The following is a 15,767-nucleotide window of genomic DNA, read 5'->3' as shown; positions in this document are numbered from 1 at the left end:
GACTACTCTGTACATGTGTGAGCCCTGTTTTGATAAAGAATGTTAATTTGTACAGTCTTTCATTTTTGTTGTTTTTCACATCAATGGTAATAGACTTCTGGGATGAAGAGATTGTTTGGGGGTTGTTTACCCATGTAATCACTTTGTCACTTTTCTTTCATAGAAATACAGATTCAGGGCTTTAATCCACGGTTGTAGTCTTTCTTGAGTTGTGTGGAAAGCCACCATTCGGCCTTCTTTTTCATAAATTGTAGTGTCATCTTTTCATATAGTCACCTACTTGATTTCTCAGTGCTTGGGTCAGCAAGTTTTCGCGGGAGACAAACCTTGGGGTAATGTTTCTCTATGGTTTCATTTGGGAGAATCACCTTGATTTCTGGATCACACAGGTTAAGTTGCATTGTTATTTGTGTTAATTGTCTCAAAAGAACTCAGTTATATACTTCACTCCAGTTTGTGGTCCAGGAAAAACATTTAATTTTTTGAGTGTGCCGCTATACAGGAAGTCATATAAATGGATATAAGTTTCCAGTTTTTAGAATGAGAGCTATTGTCTATATAATTTCGAATTTCAGGAAGACGCGAGAATGTATACGTAGGTTGCTTAATTTGATAATGTATTAACATATTTATAATTTCTTAGTGCGTATATTCAAATGTATGCTTTATGCACTATTGAAGATCAAATTCTTGTAACCTTTCAATATTCCAGAAGTTATGGCATCACAAATATTCTAAAAAAAAGTATTAAGTTACAAAAACGTAAGTTGTATTTGGCCGTTAATTAATACATTCAGGTTCCTGCCTGATACCCTCTAATGTTATAAAAAAACTCATCATAGATACCAGGATTAAAATTTTGTATGCCAGATACACGTTTCCTTAAAGTTTCCATGTCATAAATTAAGAAATTAATAAGGATTCAAGGTTCCAACCACAAAATATGGTAAGAAATCTGTCAGGTGAAAAAAAGAAAAAACGCCTGTGTTATACACCAAAAGCAATCATTCAAAATCATCGATAGATGTGTAGACAGTTCATCTTATAGCTGGTGCACTAGCTTGCATTGTAACGCATTGAAGAGAAATCTTTTACTAGTAAATGAAATATGACACGGTTTACTTCTTCCGTTGATACTTGTTACTAAAAATACAACGCTTATCATAACATGTAGATGGCCTTGAATTTTACATGTAAAAATGGAGGTAAACTTTAATGGAAAGAGAGCAATCGTAACAGGTGCTGGAAAAGGTATGGAAAAGCTCTGAAATAAGGGTACATTTATATATACGATGCACATGTATTGATAACTTATATTTCGTATGACAGGAAATATTTATGAAAGTTACAACTGCGTTTATTTTCGAAATGAATACAAAACACAAAAGTTGCGTTAGGAGCTACAGCTTTATTTTTTAAGAGTGAAAGACAAAATGTGGTACCAAATCAAATTTTAGACCATTATGGAATATATGCATTACAGTTAACAATGTTAAGGACGATTTCCTTGATGCAACTTATAACCGAATGTGATTTATATATTCAAACATTGATCTTGCGCAATACTACGGATGCAATAGATAGAGAAAGAACTGTTAACCATCTGAAACACACCATTTCATTTTCAGATATAAATGCAATTCGCAGAACTGTAACTTTATATTTTTAACATTTAATTCATTTGTGCTTTGTGGAAGCAATATTTGTATATCTGTCTTCTTCTTTGCTTGGTGCCTGTGGTGTCTATCATTCAATTTTTCTAATTGGATTGCCTGTTGATATTTCTACTATGCTTTTCAAAATGATTATCAATCGCAAAGACAACTTATACTACTTCAAATCAAAACGTCACATTTTTCTTCCTGTTCAGAAGGAAAAAAATGGCGGTTTTTTATGAGGACTACGATCAACTTTTCAGTGATAAACGTCATGTGTCAAATGAATGGGAAATCGTAAATAAACAGAGAGAAATGTATTTTTTGAAGTAGTGATCACGTTATTTGATTAAACAACAACAACAAAAAAACAGAAAAGCGCTTCACACTAAAGTTTATACAGTGTTGTTTTCATTTTTTCGAACCGAAAATTCATCTCAGAACAGGTAAAAGAATGAAATAACAAATACTAAACATTTTCCTTTGAATTATATCCAATTTCTGCATAAGCGGCAATAATAGTTTACTAATGAACAAATGTCATAAATCCATAGAAGATTCAAATAAAGGTATAACAAAACAGGGGATCTCGCAGGAATTCCAAAAGGAGCGCGACCGGTGCTATGCATGCATCACCCACTATGTGAATCAATAGTCAGAATCAGGTATGGACATAATCATTAAATTTAAAAACAGACTACTATGCTGATATCTAAAGATTTAAGACCGCGAAAACATGTCGCTAGTCAGATGAGACAAATAAATTATCCCTGCGTCTACGCTACTGCTGGTTGACGTTTCATCCCCGAGAATATCAACAACCCATTACGTAGAATGTGGGTGTTGACATGAAATATCCTTGAAAAGTTAATGTTCAGTTATATCAAGTGACAAGTGAGTTATGTGAAATGATAATTCACACTAGTAGCAATGAAAAATTAGCTATTGAGTGTCAGGACATCATCAATATATCTGAAGGTGAAATTAAAGAGCCTTGCAAGATACTTTTCCCTTTAATCTTTGAGACTGTTCTGTATGAACTCTGCTTCATATTAATACAAAAAAGTCGGCTAGTAGGTGCACAATTAGTACCCATTAGAATACCAACAAAAAGTCAAAAATATCAATCCACCAAACTCAACTAATATGTTGTCGATCAAAACAAAACGTCGAACATTTTGTTCTACTTTTTAAAATCATATGTACTTTGCTATTTTAAGGTATTGGTCGAGCAATAACGGTTCAGTTAGTAGCACTAGGAGCAGAGGTATTTGCCCTTGGTAGAACACAGGCAGACCTAGATAGCTTGAAGGTCGAGGTAATTTTCTATTTCAAAAATTTTGAAGACTAGCTTTTGTTATTCTATTTTTCTTCAAATATAAAGCCTGGCCATGGAATTTGGGAGATTTGTAATAAAATATACATACTCTCGTGTCAATCAACATCGGCAGTGTTTTTTGGAATTTGTATCATAGCAAAATTAAACCAACTTTTGAATGTTGCTGTTGTTAGAGATCTTAAAAACTCTCTTAACAAAACATATACTTTCCTGTTGTACAAATACCATTTCATTTAATTTGAATATATTCAACTATCTATTTATTTTGGCTAGATTCCCAATATCAACACTTATCAGATAGACCTGCAAAACTGGGAGAAAACACGAGAAATAGTAACACATAAGGGGCCAGTAGATTTCCTTGTCAACAATGCAGGTATCGGAAGATGGCAACCATTTCTGGAAATGAGTAAAGAAAACTTAGACGCGTAAGATTATGACATTTCCTTGACGTGTTGATATGATTGAAATATGTTTAATTATTGTTTTTATAATTTAGGTTATACATAGCAAGCGAATGCTAATTTACACTTTCTTTTGTAGAATTTGTTATATGAATTTCTTGTAAAAACTCAAGTATTATTTACAGTATATATAACTCATAAACAATAAATCATATATGTAGGTTCTGCAAATTGAGTGTATTGTTACGAAGGGTTGGAAATTTAAACTGCCATAAGGAAAAGTGAGTATGCTAGAAAGAAACAGAAAAACAGCCACACAACGGGCCGCTAAAACACTCAAGGAGTTGTAAGCACTCTCTTTTTACGAAGAACTCGTTTTTGGATTAAGATAACGTAATACAGATGTTTAACATAAACTAGTCCATGTTTGTTTTGCATCTTATGACCAATATTAATGTTTATAATTATGTTTCTATTTCAGTGTAATGAATACTAATTTTAATGCGACGTTCAACGTTTCACAGGTAGTCATTTACATTTTCTGTAGCAGTTGCTTCAAGTATTCTCAAGTGTTTATTTTACTACTAGTATAACTGCTTCACAATTTACAAGAGGCTCTAAAGATCCTGAATCGCTAAACTGTCAAACATATATCTTGTTTTGCTGATCAGTTTTGTTGTTTACAGTTTCTAGCATTTGGTTATAGTTTTTGAAATAAAAGGCAACACATTTGAATTTTTCTTTTCGGTCATATAGCATCTATCGTTTCAACGTATTTGTTCATCACTGGCTTTCGTATGCTTTTGTTTAAGCGTTCCTGTTTGAAGGTAAATCCAAGAAAGCACTTCGGAAGCACGAAATTTATAGAGTATTATTTTCATTTTCTACCTATTTATTATATATTTTCGACAAAATAGACAAAAACCCGATCAATTGCTAAAAAGAAGTCCTTAAAGGACAATAACTCTTTGAAGGAGAAATCCAATGGTTCTATTATAAAATTGTTGGAGATAAAAGTCAAACACTTAAAAAAAATTTAAACCCGCAATTTGAGGTAGATGGTCTAAACATTGAAAACGATACAATGTCTTAATGATTTTCCAAAATGTAGTTTTTATCATGCTTTTTTCATAAATACAATAAAAGTATAAGTCACGGTTTTTTTTCAAGCTACAGGTTGTCCGAATTTGTATGGATTATCCATGAAAACCCCAATTTTGTGTGATAGAAAGAAAATCAAACGATAGAATATCTAAGTAAAACTGAGAAGATAGCTCGTATAATGTGCTTTCTGAAAATATAGAGAAAAATTGAGGTTATGGTTCTCGTTTTTTTGCTACAAAAAAAATTAGGTAAATTCCTAACATATTCCTTACATTATCTGAGTTATCTCCCCAATATATGGCAAAGTTGAAAAAAAAATCAAACAAAAATGTTCTGTATTTGTAAAAAAAAAAAACAATTTTGTTTATTTAGATGAACATTATAAAAATGTATAATATATCTCATTTAAGATCTAGGCCGATTGTTTTCTGCTATTTTACAATCCAAAATGGCAGAAGACACCCGCTCTACCTTAAGGGCAATAACTATGTTCAATTCATCTGATAATTTCAAATCAATGAGAAGGAAGATCTTGAGATTCTGATTTTTCCTTTTACTAATATGGTTACTTAAGATATTCGACATTGTTCGATAGTCCATTTTACCCTTATATAGATATAAGAAGATGTGGTATGAGTGCCAATGATACAACTCCCCATCTAAGTCACAGTTTGTAAAAGTAAACCATTATAGGTCAAAGTACGGCCTTCAACACGGAGTCTTGGCACAAATATACTTTTAACCAATGCAATCATGTTGGTTAATTGGATAATTGGTTAGAACATGCAACAAAAACTTTATTTTGGAAACCCTAGGATAATTCACGTCAGGTTAAGTTGAAATTGGTTCAGTTGTTTCAGATGAAAAGGTTATTACAATTTTGAGAAAACGGACGACGATTACAGACGTACTTGAACTCATTGTAGATCGTACCACCCACCATAGTTAGGTAGATCTTCCGTCTGCAAAAATTTTTTTTTTTCGAAAAAATTCCCAAAGCCAGCAATACAACAGAAGAAAAGCATCAGAATGCTTACTCTATTAGAACTAGGTAAATCATAAGCAACCACTGCCGATTAAGACTGAAGCATCGTTTTTAATAATTTGTTCATTTTGTACAAGATCGGGTTCATTTATACTTTAAAAGAGGTATTTGCGTCCGGTTTTTTTCTGGGTTTTTTTTATAATAATATTTGAATACTTTGTATGGAAACAAAATGTATTTTCGCCGTTTATAAGACACTGTATTAGTTTTAATTATGTTTTCTTTTTTTCTCACAAAACCGTAGTTTCATTTCTACCCCAAAAATGTATTTAAACATGAAAAAAATAGTTCCTCTTTTCATTAGTTTAAAAATGTTATAACAAAACGGTATCAATTTTACTGTACCAAATGCGCATTTCGACAATTAATGTCTCTTCAGTGATGCTGGAGGTTAAAATTTAAAAAAAACTTCGGCAGCTGTGTTCTAATGGTTTGAATTGTTTTAACAGGTCGTAGCTAAAGGAATGGTAGAAAGAGGTCAGGGAGGATCTATAGTAAACATCTCAAGCATATCCTCAAAAAGTGTTATTGACGACAAGTTGCATTCTGCGTACTGTCCTAGTAAAGCTGCTGTCGATATGCTAACTAGATGTATGGCATTAGAACTTGGACCTCATAATGTAAGTACTAATCAAATATGTATAAGTACTTAAGTCTCATAATAAGAATGTAAGTTTTGAAGAATACAAATTTATGGAATTAGAACTAAGACCTCATCGTATAAATTCTAGTTCAAATTATGACTACAACATTACATCTTATACCTGAAATTGAAACAATAATATGTTCCATAGCTCGCATTACATTTCTTTATCAGTGAACCATGAAATTTTGGCATATAATTTAAATAGTTCATATGATAATCAACGTGTGTACTAAGTTTCAAAGTAAATATGACCAATACTTTATGGTTGACTAGTTCACCCAAAAATATGTTAACCTAAAAATGTACTGATTTAACACTATCATATTTCCGTTTTCATTGATCTATGAAATCGGGACGAAAACCGTAATTTGGAATATAATTCAAATCTTAATGCACAAGGTAACCAAGTTCGTAGTTATGAGACTACAAATTGATGGTAAAGATAATGCCCCATACTTTCTTAGGCGGTGTATAACCAGACGTCATGAGCGTGTTGTTTGGTTGCAGCCTCATAAGCCTGGTGTTTTTATGAGTTTTTTACGCAACATATTGATTTCTTTATGTCTAACTTAAGTATAGTGTATTGCATTTGATCTTTAGAACTCACAAAACGTTTCAAGCCCTGGCCTTAGTGAATTATCTTAGTATAATTTTAACTATTTTGAAACCCAGTTCCCCCTCCATTACCTTCAAGGGTGCAAGCTCCCGGCATTATTTCTACGGGACGATTGTCATAGAGTTTTAATACAAAAAAATGTTTTACAAATCTTAAATCTTGATAAAATAAACAATTAACATAACTTAGTTAGGGGCCTCGGTGGCCGAGTGGTCTAAGTAGTTACTACTGTAATCACTAGCCAGTCAACACTGAGGTTGTGAGTTCGAACCACGCTCGTGCGGGTGCACTCCACTCCAATCTTAATTGACTAGGATTGTTAGTTTTCCTATCGAAGGTCGGTGGTTTTCTCCGGGCACTCCGGCTTCCTCCACCAATAAAAACTGGCCGCCACGAAATAGCCCAAAAGCGGTGCTTAAAAGTGGCGTTAAAACACCAAAAATCAAAATCAAATCATAACTTAGTTACTTCTCCGTTGTATAGAGCTGTGGAAATATTGTTTCCATCAGTTACGCTATATTACCGCGACGTTGCTATGCTCCTAAAAGGACGAATTGAAATTTGTATGACGATATCCGAAAAGCGTTTCTTGAGTATTGTTGAAATATTTATGGATGTATCTTCACCACTGATTTTTTGTGTGTATTAGAACTCCCTTACATTGTCTCGATATATACTGAGAAATAATTCCAAGACCTTGTTCCATTGAAGGTAATTGACGTAAAACTCAACTCAGTGAAAACAAAATAAGTCACTGAGGCCAGGGCTGGACTAGTGTGGCAAAATAAAGATTCACGTCAATATGACGACCCTTCCCCCAAAAAGTTAAATGAGTAAGAACTTTTCAGACTGAGGAGGTCAAAAGTATTTTATCTCTATACCTCCTAGGTTTAACATAAGTTGTTAATTTTTCAGATCCGAGTGAACAGCGTAAATCCTAGTCTTGTTTGGACAGACCTAACAAGAGAGGCTTGGGGGAAACCAGAAAAAGCAGATCAACTTGAAGTTTTCAGACAATTGCATCCACTTGGAAAATTTATAGGTATAAAAACACGGACTTGATTTTATATTTTCCACAATTCTGATCATTCAGAATTATCTTGTCCCTTCTTGGCGTTCACGCGATTCCCTTGTTTTAATTTGTCTTTCTTAATCGATTTATGAGATTTGTTCATCGGTAAACTACTGTGGCCTTATTTCAACAATGGACAATTCTATGTGCATGGACCGGTTATAAAACTTTATATATATTTAGGTACGCATGAAATTTATAGTGTGGTTTTCATTTTTTACAGAACAGGGTTGATATCGTTGCTGGTAGACTATCAGTCCTGATGGTATTATAAGCTCAGTAATCAGTTCTTCGATACTGACATGCTTTATAACCAACATTTTTTTCTAAAGTGTCCGTTGTTAAATTCCGAAATCATTAACAAACTAAGGTTTCAACTACTTCAGACAAAGTAGGCCTTAGATGGATTTGGCAAAGTGTTTCTGGTCCTTTTAGGTTATATAGCTTTTAATCTGTTTCGGTTCTTATACATCCTTGGCTTTCAAATATTTTGCTTTGAGCGTTCCTGCTGAAGGTCAATCCAGAAAAGCGCTTGGGACGCATGAAATTTATAAGTGTTGTTTTTTATTTTAGATATAAGCATAATCATTTTCAGACTTTGTTTTATTTTACAGAGATGGAAGATGTTGTGAATACAGTTATGTTCTTGCTAAGTGACAAATGTTCATCCACACACGGAATTAATCTAAGGATAGATGCAGGATACGGCGTACGCTAGTTCATCCATACAGTATGTCAACCTTAGAATAGACGAAGGATATTGGGCCGAATTTTATTTCATATGTAATGATGTTGTGACATATAGCTGCTAAGCTTCAGCTTTTATCAATTTTAGAACTATGGACTTCTAAGCTAGGATAATAGAAAATAAGGAATAATCAAAGCACGATTTCTTATTGCTGTTTTACTACGGCTGCAAAACATAATTTAATTAATAATGGTTTATAGAACATAGAAGAAATCATATTGTACTTGAAACCTAATACACACGTTCACTATTTGAATTATATGACAAATTACGAGTTTGACCCTAATTTCGAAGTTGACTGGACACGGAAATAAGATAGTGCGGCAATACAAAAAATTGGACATTATTGCATACCAGATTTGTGACTTATTTTAACTTCGACCTTTATTCGGCTACTTTTTTTTTTGCGTTTACCTCGTGTCTGTAAGTGTTGACACTAATTCTTGTTGTAGATTCTATCAGGTTATTAAAGATGATTTGAACCGAAATCCATCAATTGGAAACACAACTTCAAAATAGTGATAGATTTAGTCGAGGAGTATGCAAGGCAATGGGCTAAACGCATTAAAGACGTAGATGCTACATCAATCTTCAAGGACCCAAATGTTGCTAAGCACCTGTCCTACATCCATGACAAATATGTTGGTTGTTCCCCACAGATATAGCACCAAACAACATCGTTTTGGTGTGTAAATCACATAACATAAACTGCTTGATATAGGAATGAGGTACTGACAACTTGTCGACCTGTTCCTTTATTCATATGAGGCTGACTTCATACAGGAGCTTCCTACGAAGAACCAAAAGAAGCTTGCATTATTCTTTATCTTCACGTTTCACTATATAGATGATATCCTCTCCCTAAATAATTCAATGTTTGGTGACTATGTTGAACGCATCTATCCTATCGAACTTGAAATAAAGGATACAACAGATACAGAAATATCTGCCTCATATCTTGACTTACATCTAGAAATTGGCAATGAGGGTCGGTTGAGAACACAACTTTTCTAGGGAGAAAGTTGGCCTTGCCGTCTATCCGAAAATGAGAGGCATGGCTGTTAATGCAAACCATAGTAAGACTGAGTCTATCATATCTTAATATCAAAAGTGAATCATACAAACCCAACTTCTGGGTCACAATTTATATTTTCAAATATATATGCAACAGCATACCAAAACTATTCATCTGATAAAAATTTACCTAAAACTACTTTAGAAGAGAACACTATAACATTAGATGGAAAAGAAGGAGCATGACCTATACAGTAATAACTGCAGCATAGGTCAGTTTATAGGGCCTCATTCCAGGTTCAAGTGTTTATATAGCGAAACAGTACAACAGTCAATAAAATGGTTGGAATAAAGCAAGGGTAAAATAAAAAAAAACAAGTCGAAGAAAAACACAAGAAATGGCATAAAAAATAAAAAGGGCAAAAAATGAAACAAAAGTCTATTAAAAATCTGATCCAAAATACTCCTGGCTTATAATTTTGTACACCAGACGCGTGTTTTGTTTACAAAAGACATATCAGTGACGCTTGAATTAAAAACGTTTAAAGGCCAAATCGAGTAGGAAGTTGTAGAGCATTGAGGACCAAACATTCTAAAACGTTTTGCCAAATACAGCTCAGGTAATCTTTTCATGGGGAAGAAAATCGCCAGTATTTCAAGCAATTCGGAGGTTTGTAAACAATAAATTCATAAATATGACCATATCATTGTTATGTCATGTCAACACAGAAGTGCTAACTTCTGGGCTGGTCCAAAACACTGTACAGAAAATCAACACGAACCCCAATAGGAATCCAGTGTTATGTCAGGTGCTTGCTCCGCGATGGTAAGCAGATCCTGCTTCACAAGTGACACCTGTTGTGTTGCTCTTGGCACAACCGATGATGTCACAAGAGGAAGAGCTATATATCAACATAATAATGGTCTATCAAAAGTAGCCTTATCAATTTAAGTGTAGGTATGAACACCTATTACGAACTTTACATAAATTGTCACATGTCATGCAAAGAAGACATTAATAAACACCATTAAATTTTAATGTTGTAAACTAAGTATTTTTCTTTAACTGTTTTACAATCCATGGATATAATTTTTGAACATTCGTATAAACTCCAGGCATATCAACCTCTCCACAACCATTGCCCCATGATACAACTCCTAAAGCTGTGTAACTACCTACAACATATTACATAAGACACCTGTTACTCGAGATAATTTCCAATATGACCTCAAGACATTTTAATATAACTGATGATAATAAGTATAAACCAAAGATATAAAAGCATCAAATAAGGGAATTGGTATACATGCTTTCATAACTATCAGGTAAACAGCGCTCGTTTTATAATTTCTCATTATCAACTCAACTAATTTCAAAACATAACGAAGTTGTTGTTTTGGTACAGTTTATAGGTAAGGGTAAGGGTAAGGATAATATGAATTGGTAGATATTTGAGAACCAGTATTTACTGGTTATATTTTTTAAGTTGGTCTGTTATCCAAGGTAGAAGACCTCTAACATGTGCATAGACACCAGGAGATCCGGCATCACCACACCCATTCCCCCAGGATGTAGCTCCAAGTACTGTGTATTTATCTACAAAAGTAAGTAGGGATTTGTCAGTTCATGAACAGCAAAAAAACACACAGAGGCAACATAGGTGCATAAATGAGCTGTGACCTTAAGGATTTGAAGTGGAACTCACAGATTTTTGTGTCCAGTACCGTAGAGACTGTAGAGTCTGCAAAGACACTCCCATTATAATTTAGTAGGCCAGAAAAGACAACATCTCAAAACCAAATTTTTGCCCTAATTTCTGTCTCTAAATTACTACTGTGACCTTCGCCTTTGACAAAGCGACTCAAAGTCAATACACTTTTTTTTCATCTCATACAGCAATATCAAATAAAATTTGGTAAAAGTAATAAATATGGTTCAAATGATAAAAACACATGGAAACCACAAAATTTTGCCTAAAGTTCGCTCTACTACTAGTTTGTGTACCAGACCTTTGACAATTTTCTGGAAACCAAATGATAGTCCTTATATAATAAGTTGTGTTCCACTTCTTGGCAACTAGGTTAAAATATGAATGTTTAGTAGATTTTGTTAGTTAAGTCAAATAAATTGGATATGAATATTAATTTTAAGTAATTAAGGATTTTAGTGTCATTCAAAGTCTGTCATTCAAAAAAAAATGGTCCATGACCATGGACTATTGAAATCCAGAACTGTACCCCTAGAAAAGTTATGTATCCAGTACAGGGGCCGATCCAGGATTTTTGATAGGGGATGTAATTACCATTAATTGAATATATACTTCCAATAGGTTGACAATTTTATGCTCCAAACTTAAATACATATCGTGAAAAACCTGAGAACTTTTATTTTTTGGGGCTATCAAAGGGGGTCCTACGCCTTCTACAGGCCCCTTGATCTCCTACTATATATATACTTTGTAAGTACCTATACTGTATACTTAGTATATGTTGAAATACATACCATTAACCTGACATAATAGGGGTTCACCACTGCCTCCCTGACAAGTGTCTACACCTCCATCCTTATAACCAGTATATGTTGAAATACATACCGTTAACCTGACATACTAAGGGTCCACCACTGCCTCCATGACAAGTGTCTACACCTCCCTCCTTATAACCAGTATATGTGGAAATACATACCGTTAACCTTGAATACTAAGGGTCCACCACTGTCTCCCTGACAAGTATCTACACCTCCCTCCTCATAACCAGTATATGTGGAAATACATACCGTTAACCTTGCATACTAAGGGTCCACCACTGTCTCCCTGACAAGTGTCTACACCTCCCTCCTCATAACCAGCACATAACATATGTGGTGTAATGGTATCACTTTTATACAAACTTCTACATTTACTGTGATTCATTATTGGAATTTTTTCTTTCCTCAAAACATTCGGACTAACTGAAATTGTAAATAAAAAAATACTATAGACTCACATTTGTATCTATTTAATCATTTATTATTAAGAACTGTCATACAACAAAGTTCTAAAAGTCACAAAATGGTTTCATGACAGCTCTAAGATGTGCATAATTGATTTAGTTATGCTCACTAAAATATTCCATGAGATGTAATCACAACTATTATATATAATATGAATATAACTTGCCTACAGTGACAAGAAGATCCTTAAATTATCTAAGTTTTCTGTTTTAGTATAGGTAGTTTCAATTCAATTTTTGCAAATACTTATAAAATTGAGAATGGATTTAATAATCTGATTTGGTTAGTATATCAATGTAAGCTCAATTATTGTGGCCATATTGGATAAGAAGAGGGTTATCAGCTTCGTGTATAATAGAGAATCAATAAAAGACCATTTCCCTAAAAACTCACTTACATTTGATAAGTAAATGATATAGTTTATAGGTTTGTCTCTATCTTGCATTGTCTTCTTTATATTCTGATTCTCCATTTTCAGGTTTTCTGAAAAATACTTTCCAGTTTTCACTTCATATATAAAACATCAGATATATGTCTTACATAACCATGCAACATGAACCGAAAACTGGCAGCATGTATTTTTAGGTGTCAAACAAAACCTTTTGATGTTCCTCAAACCTATATTTCCAGTGTTTTCCACATATATAATAACATACACAATGTGCAAAATTACATTTCAGGGTGTACATTTTAGACAAATAAGCTTTCCTCAGCAAGATACATGATTCAAAATATATGATATACATATCATGGTGGTCATGTCAACCAAACATGCATATCTCAATGTTTGAGTTTGTCTAAACCAGATACAGAATTCAAAGTGTTAAGTTTGTACAAGTTGTCCATGTAAGGATGACAAACTCACCTCCATGTTCAGTCTTTCAACATCCAGATATATGACACAATGTACCAGATCTATACCAAGTGTCCATATCAGGTAGACAAGTTGTCCATGTTAGGACAACAAACTTACCTCCATGTTCAGTTTTTCCCAATCCAGATATCTGACACAATGTACGAGATCTCATACAAAGTGTCCATGTCAGGAAGACAAGCTGTCAATGTTACGACTACAAACTCACCTCTATGTTCAGTCTTTCAAATCCAGATATATGGCACAATGTACCAGATCTATACCAAGTGTCCATGTCGGGTAGACAAGTTGTCCATGTTAGGACAACAAACTTACCTCCATGTTCAGTTTTTCTCAATCCAGATATATGACACAATGTACGAGATCTATACAAAGTGTCCATGTCAGGAAGACAAGTTGTCCATGTAAGGATGACAAACTTACCTCCATGTTCAGTCTTTCCTCCATCCAGATATATGACACAATGTACGAGATCTTTATACCAAGTGTCCATGTCAGGTAGACAAGTTGTCCATGTTAGAACGACAAACTTACCTCCATGTTCAGTCTTCCCCATCCAGATATATGACACAACCTTCCAGATCTATATACAAAGTGTCCATGTCAGGTAGACAAGATGTCCATGTAGGAATGACAAACTTACCTCCATGTTCTGTCTTACCCCCATCCAGATATATGACACAATGTACGAGATCTTTACCAAGTGTTCATGTCAGGTAGACAAGATGTCCATATAGGAATGACAAACTTACCTCCATGTTCTGTCTTACCTTATCTAGATATATGACACAATGTACCAGATCTATAATACAAGCTGTCCATGTAAGGACGACAAACTCACCTCCATGTTCAGTCTTTCCCAATCAAGATATATGACACAATGTACCAGATCTATACAAGCTGTCCATGTAAGGACGACAATCTTACCTCCATGTTCTGTCTTTCCCAATCCAGATATATGACACAATGTACCAGGCCTATACAAAGTGTCCATGTCAGGTAGACAAGCTGTCCAATTGTAAGACAACAATCTTACCTCCATGTTCAGTCTTTCCCCATCCACATATATGACACAATGTACCAGGTCTATACAAAGTGTCCATGTCAGGTAGACAAGTGGTCAATGTTAGGATGACAATCTTACCTCAATGTTTAGTCTTTCCCCATCCAGATATATGACACAATGTACTAGGTCTATACAAAGTGTCCATGTCAGGTAGACAAGTGGTCCATGTAAGGATGACAATCTTACCTCAATGTTCAGTCTTTCCCCACACAGATATATGACACAATGTACTAGGTCTATACAAAGTGTCCATGTCAGGTAGACAAGCTGTCCAATTGTAAGACAACAATCTTACCTCCATGTTCAGTCTTTCCCTATCCACATATATGACACAATGTACCAGGTCTATACAAAGTGTTCATGTCAGGTAGACAAGTGGTCAATGTTAAGATGACAATCTTACCTCAATGTTTAGTCTTTCCCCATCCAGATATATGACACAATGTACTAGGTCTATACAAAGTGTCCATGTCAGGTAGACAAGTGGTCCATGTAAGGATGACAATCTTACCTCCATGTTCAGTCTTTCCCCATCCAGATATATGACACAATGTACCAGTTCTATACAGAGTGTCCATGTCAGGTAGACAAGCTGGTTGAACATAATCATTGAATGTTATCCCTTCACCATCATCAGAACTAATTTTCACCAGTGCTATATCATTATCATATGTATCAGCTTAAAGGAAAAAAAAGGAACTTTTTAAAATATTGATGATTTCTGAAGCATAAAATATATAGGATAATAAAACCAATTCTTTCGAAAACTATTTAATGTCATGCAATTTAGAATGGGAGGGCAGGTAATATCTCTGAAACATGAGAATGAATCAAATTAACAAGAGGCTCCCAAGAGCCTGAATTGATCAACTAGCAAAAATAATTTCTATAAAAAGTCCATTGATAATTACTGTCATAATGACTGATTTTTGGATTTTATTGAACTGTTTCTCTCTATCTATTATAGTTTATGCAAAAACTACGAAAATGGAAAAAAAAATCATGTTTCAAGGGTAATAACTCCACTCACGGTTCAATTGATGATTTCAACCCTGTTGACTTATTGGTGGATCTTATATTGCTGAACATCTTTGCTACATATTTTTGCTCTTTATCTTTCTTTTTATATTTTACATTGCAAAAAGCTCATACAAGGAATAAGCTGTAAGCAAACCAGGTTTTCTGTATTTTG

The 15,767-nt window shown here is 34.1% G+C and overlaps 2 protein-coding genes across 6 annotated transcripts in view; one reads left to right on the top strand and one right to left on the bottom strand.

The window, feature by feature from the left end:
- The first annotated feature begins 1,192 nt into the window (after positions 1-1,192).
- On the top strand, positions 1,193-9,111 carry LOC127709818 (L-xylulose reductase-like). Its single transcript, XM_052215477.1, has 7 exons — positions 1,193-1,251; positions 2,876-2,973; positions 3,268-3,422; positions 3,880-3,922; positions 5,997-6,167; positions 7,725-7,851; positions 8,496-9,111. The coding sequence occupies exons 1-7, from the start codon at positions 1,200-1,202 to the stop codon at positions 8,597-8,599; spliced, it is 750 nt and encodes a 249-aa protein (XP_052071437.1). The 5' UTR covers positions 1,193-1,199; the 3' UTR covers positions 8,600-9,111.
- Positions 9,112-10,662: 1,551 nt separating this feature from the next.
- Positions 10,663-15,767, bottom strand: part of LOC127709817 (deleted in malignant brain tumors 1 protein-like) — a 127,522-nt gene continuing 122,417 nt past the window's right edge. For 4 of the 5 annotated variants that reach the window (XM_052215472.1, XM_052215471.1, XM_052215475.1 and 1 more), the window contains 3 exons: positions 15,087-15,254; positions 12,420-12,593; positions 10,663-11,240 (listed from right to left, as the gene is read on the bottom strand). In XM_052215472.1, the coding sequence (XP_052071432.1) occupies positions 11,110-11,240; positions 12,420-12,593; positions 15,087-15,254 (473 nt within the window). In that variant the 3' untranslated portion in view covers positions 10,663-11,109. The remainder of the gene's footprint in view (positions 11,241-12,419; positions 12,594-15,086; positions 15,255-15,767) is intronic. The other variant, XM_052215473.1, reaches the window with a different exon arrangement.

The sequence above is a fragment of the Mytilus californianus genome, unplaced genomic scaffold, assembly GCF_021869535.1.
Source record: "Mytilus californianus isolate M0D057914Y unplaced genomic scaffold, xbMytCali1.0.p SCAF_7, whole genome shotgun sequence".
NCBI classification, from domain to species: Eukaryota; Metazoa; Mollusca; class Bivalvia; order Mytilida; family Mytilidae; genus Mytilus; species Mytilus californianus.
Note: the sequence above shows the minus strand (reverse complement) of the source record. Positions and strands in the feature narration are given on the sequence as shown.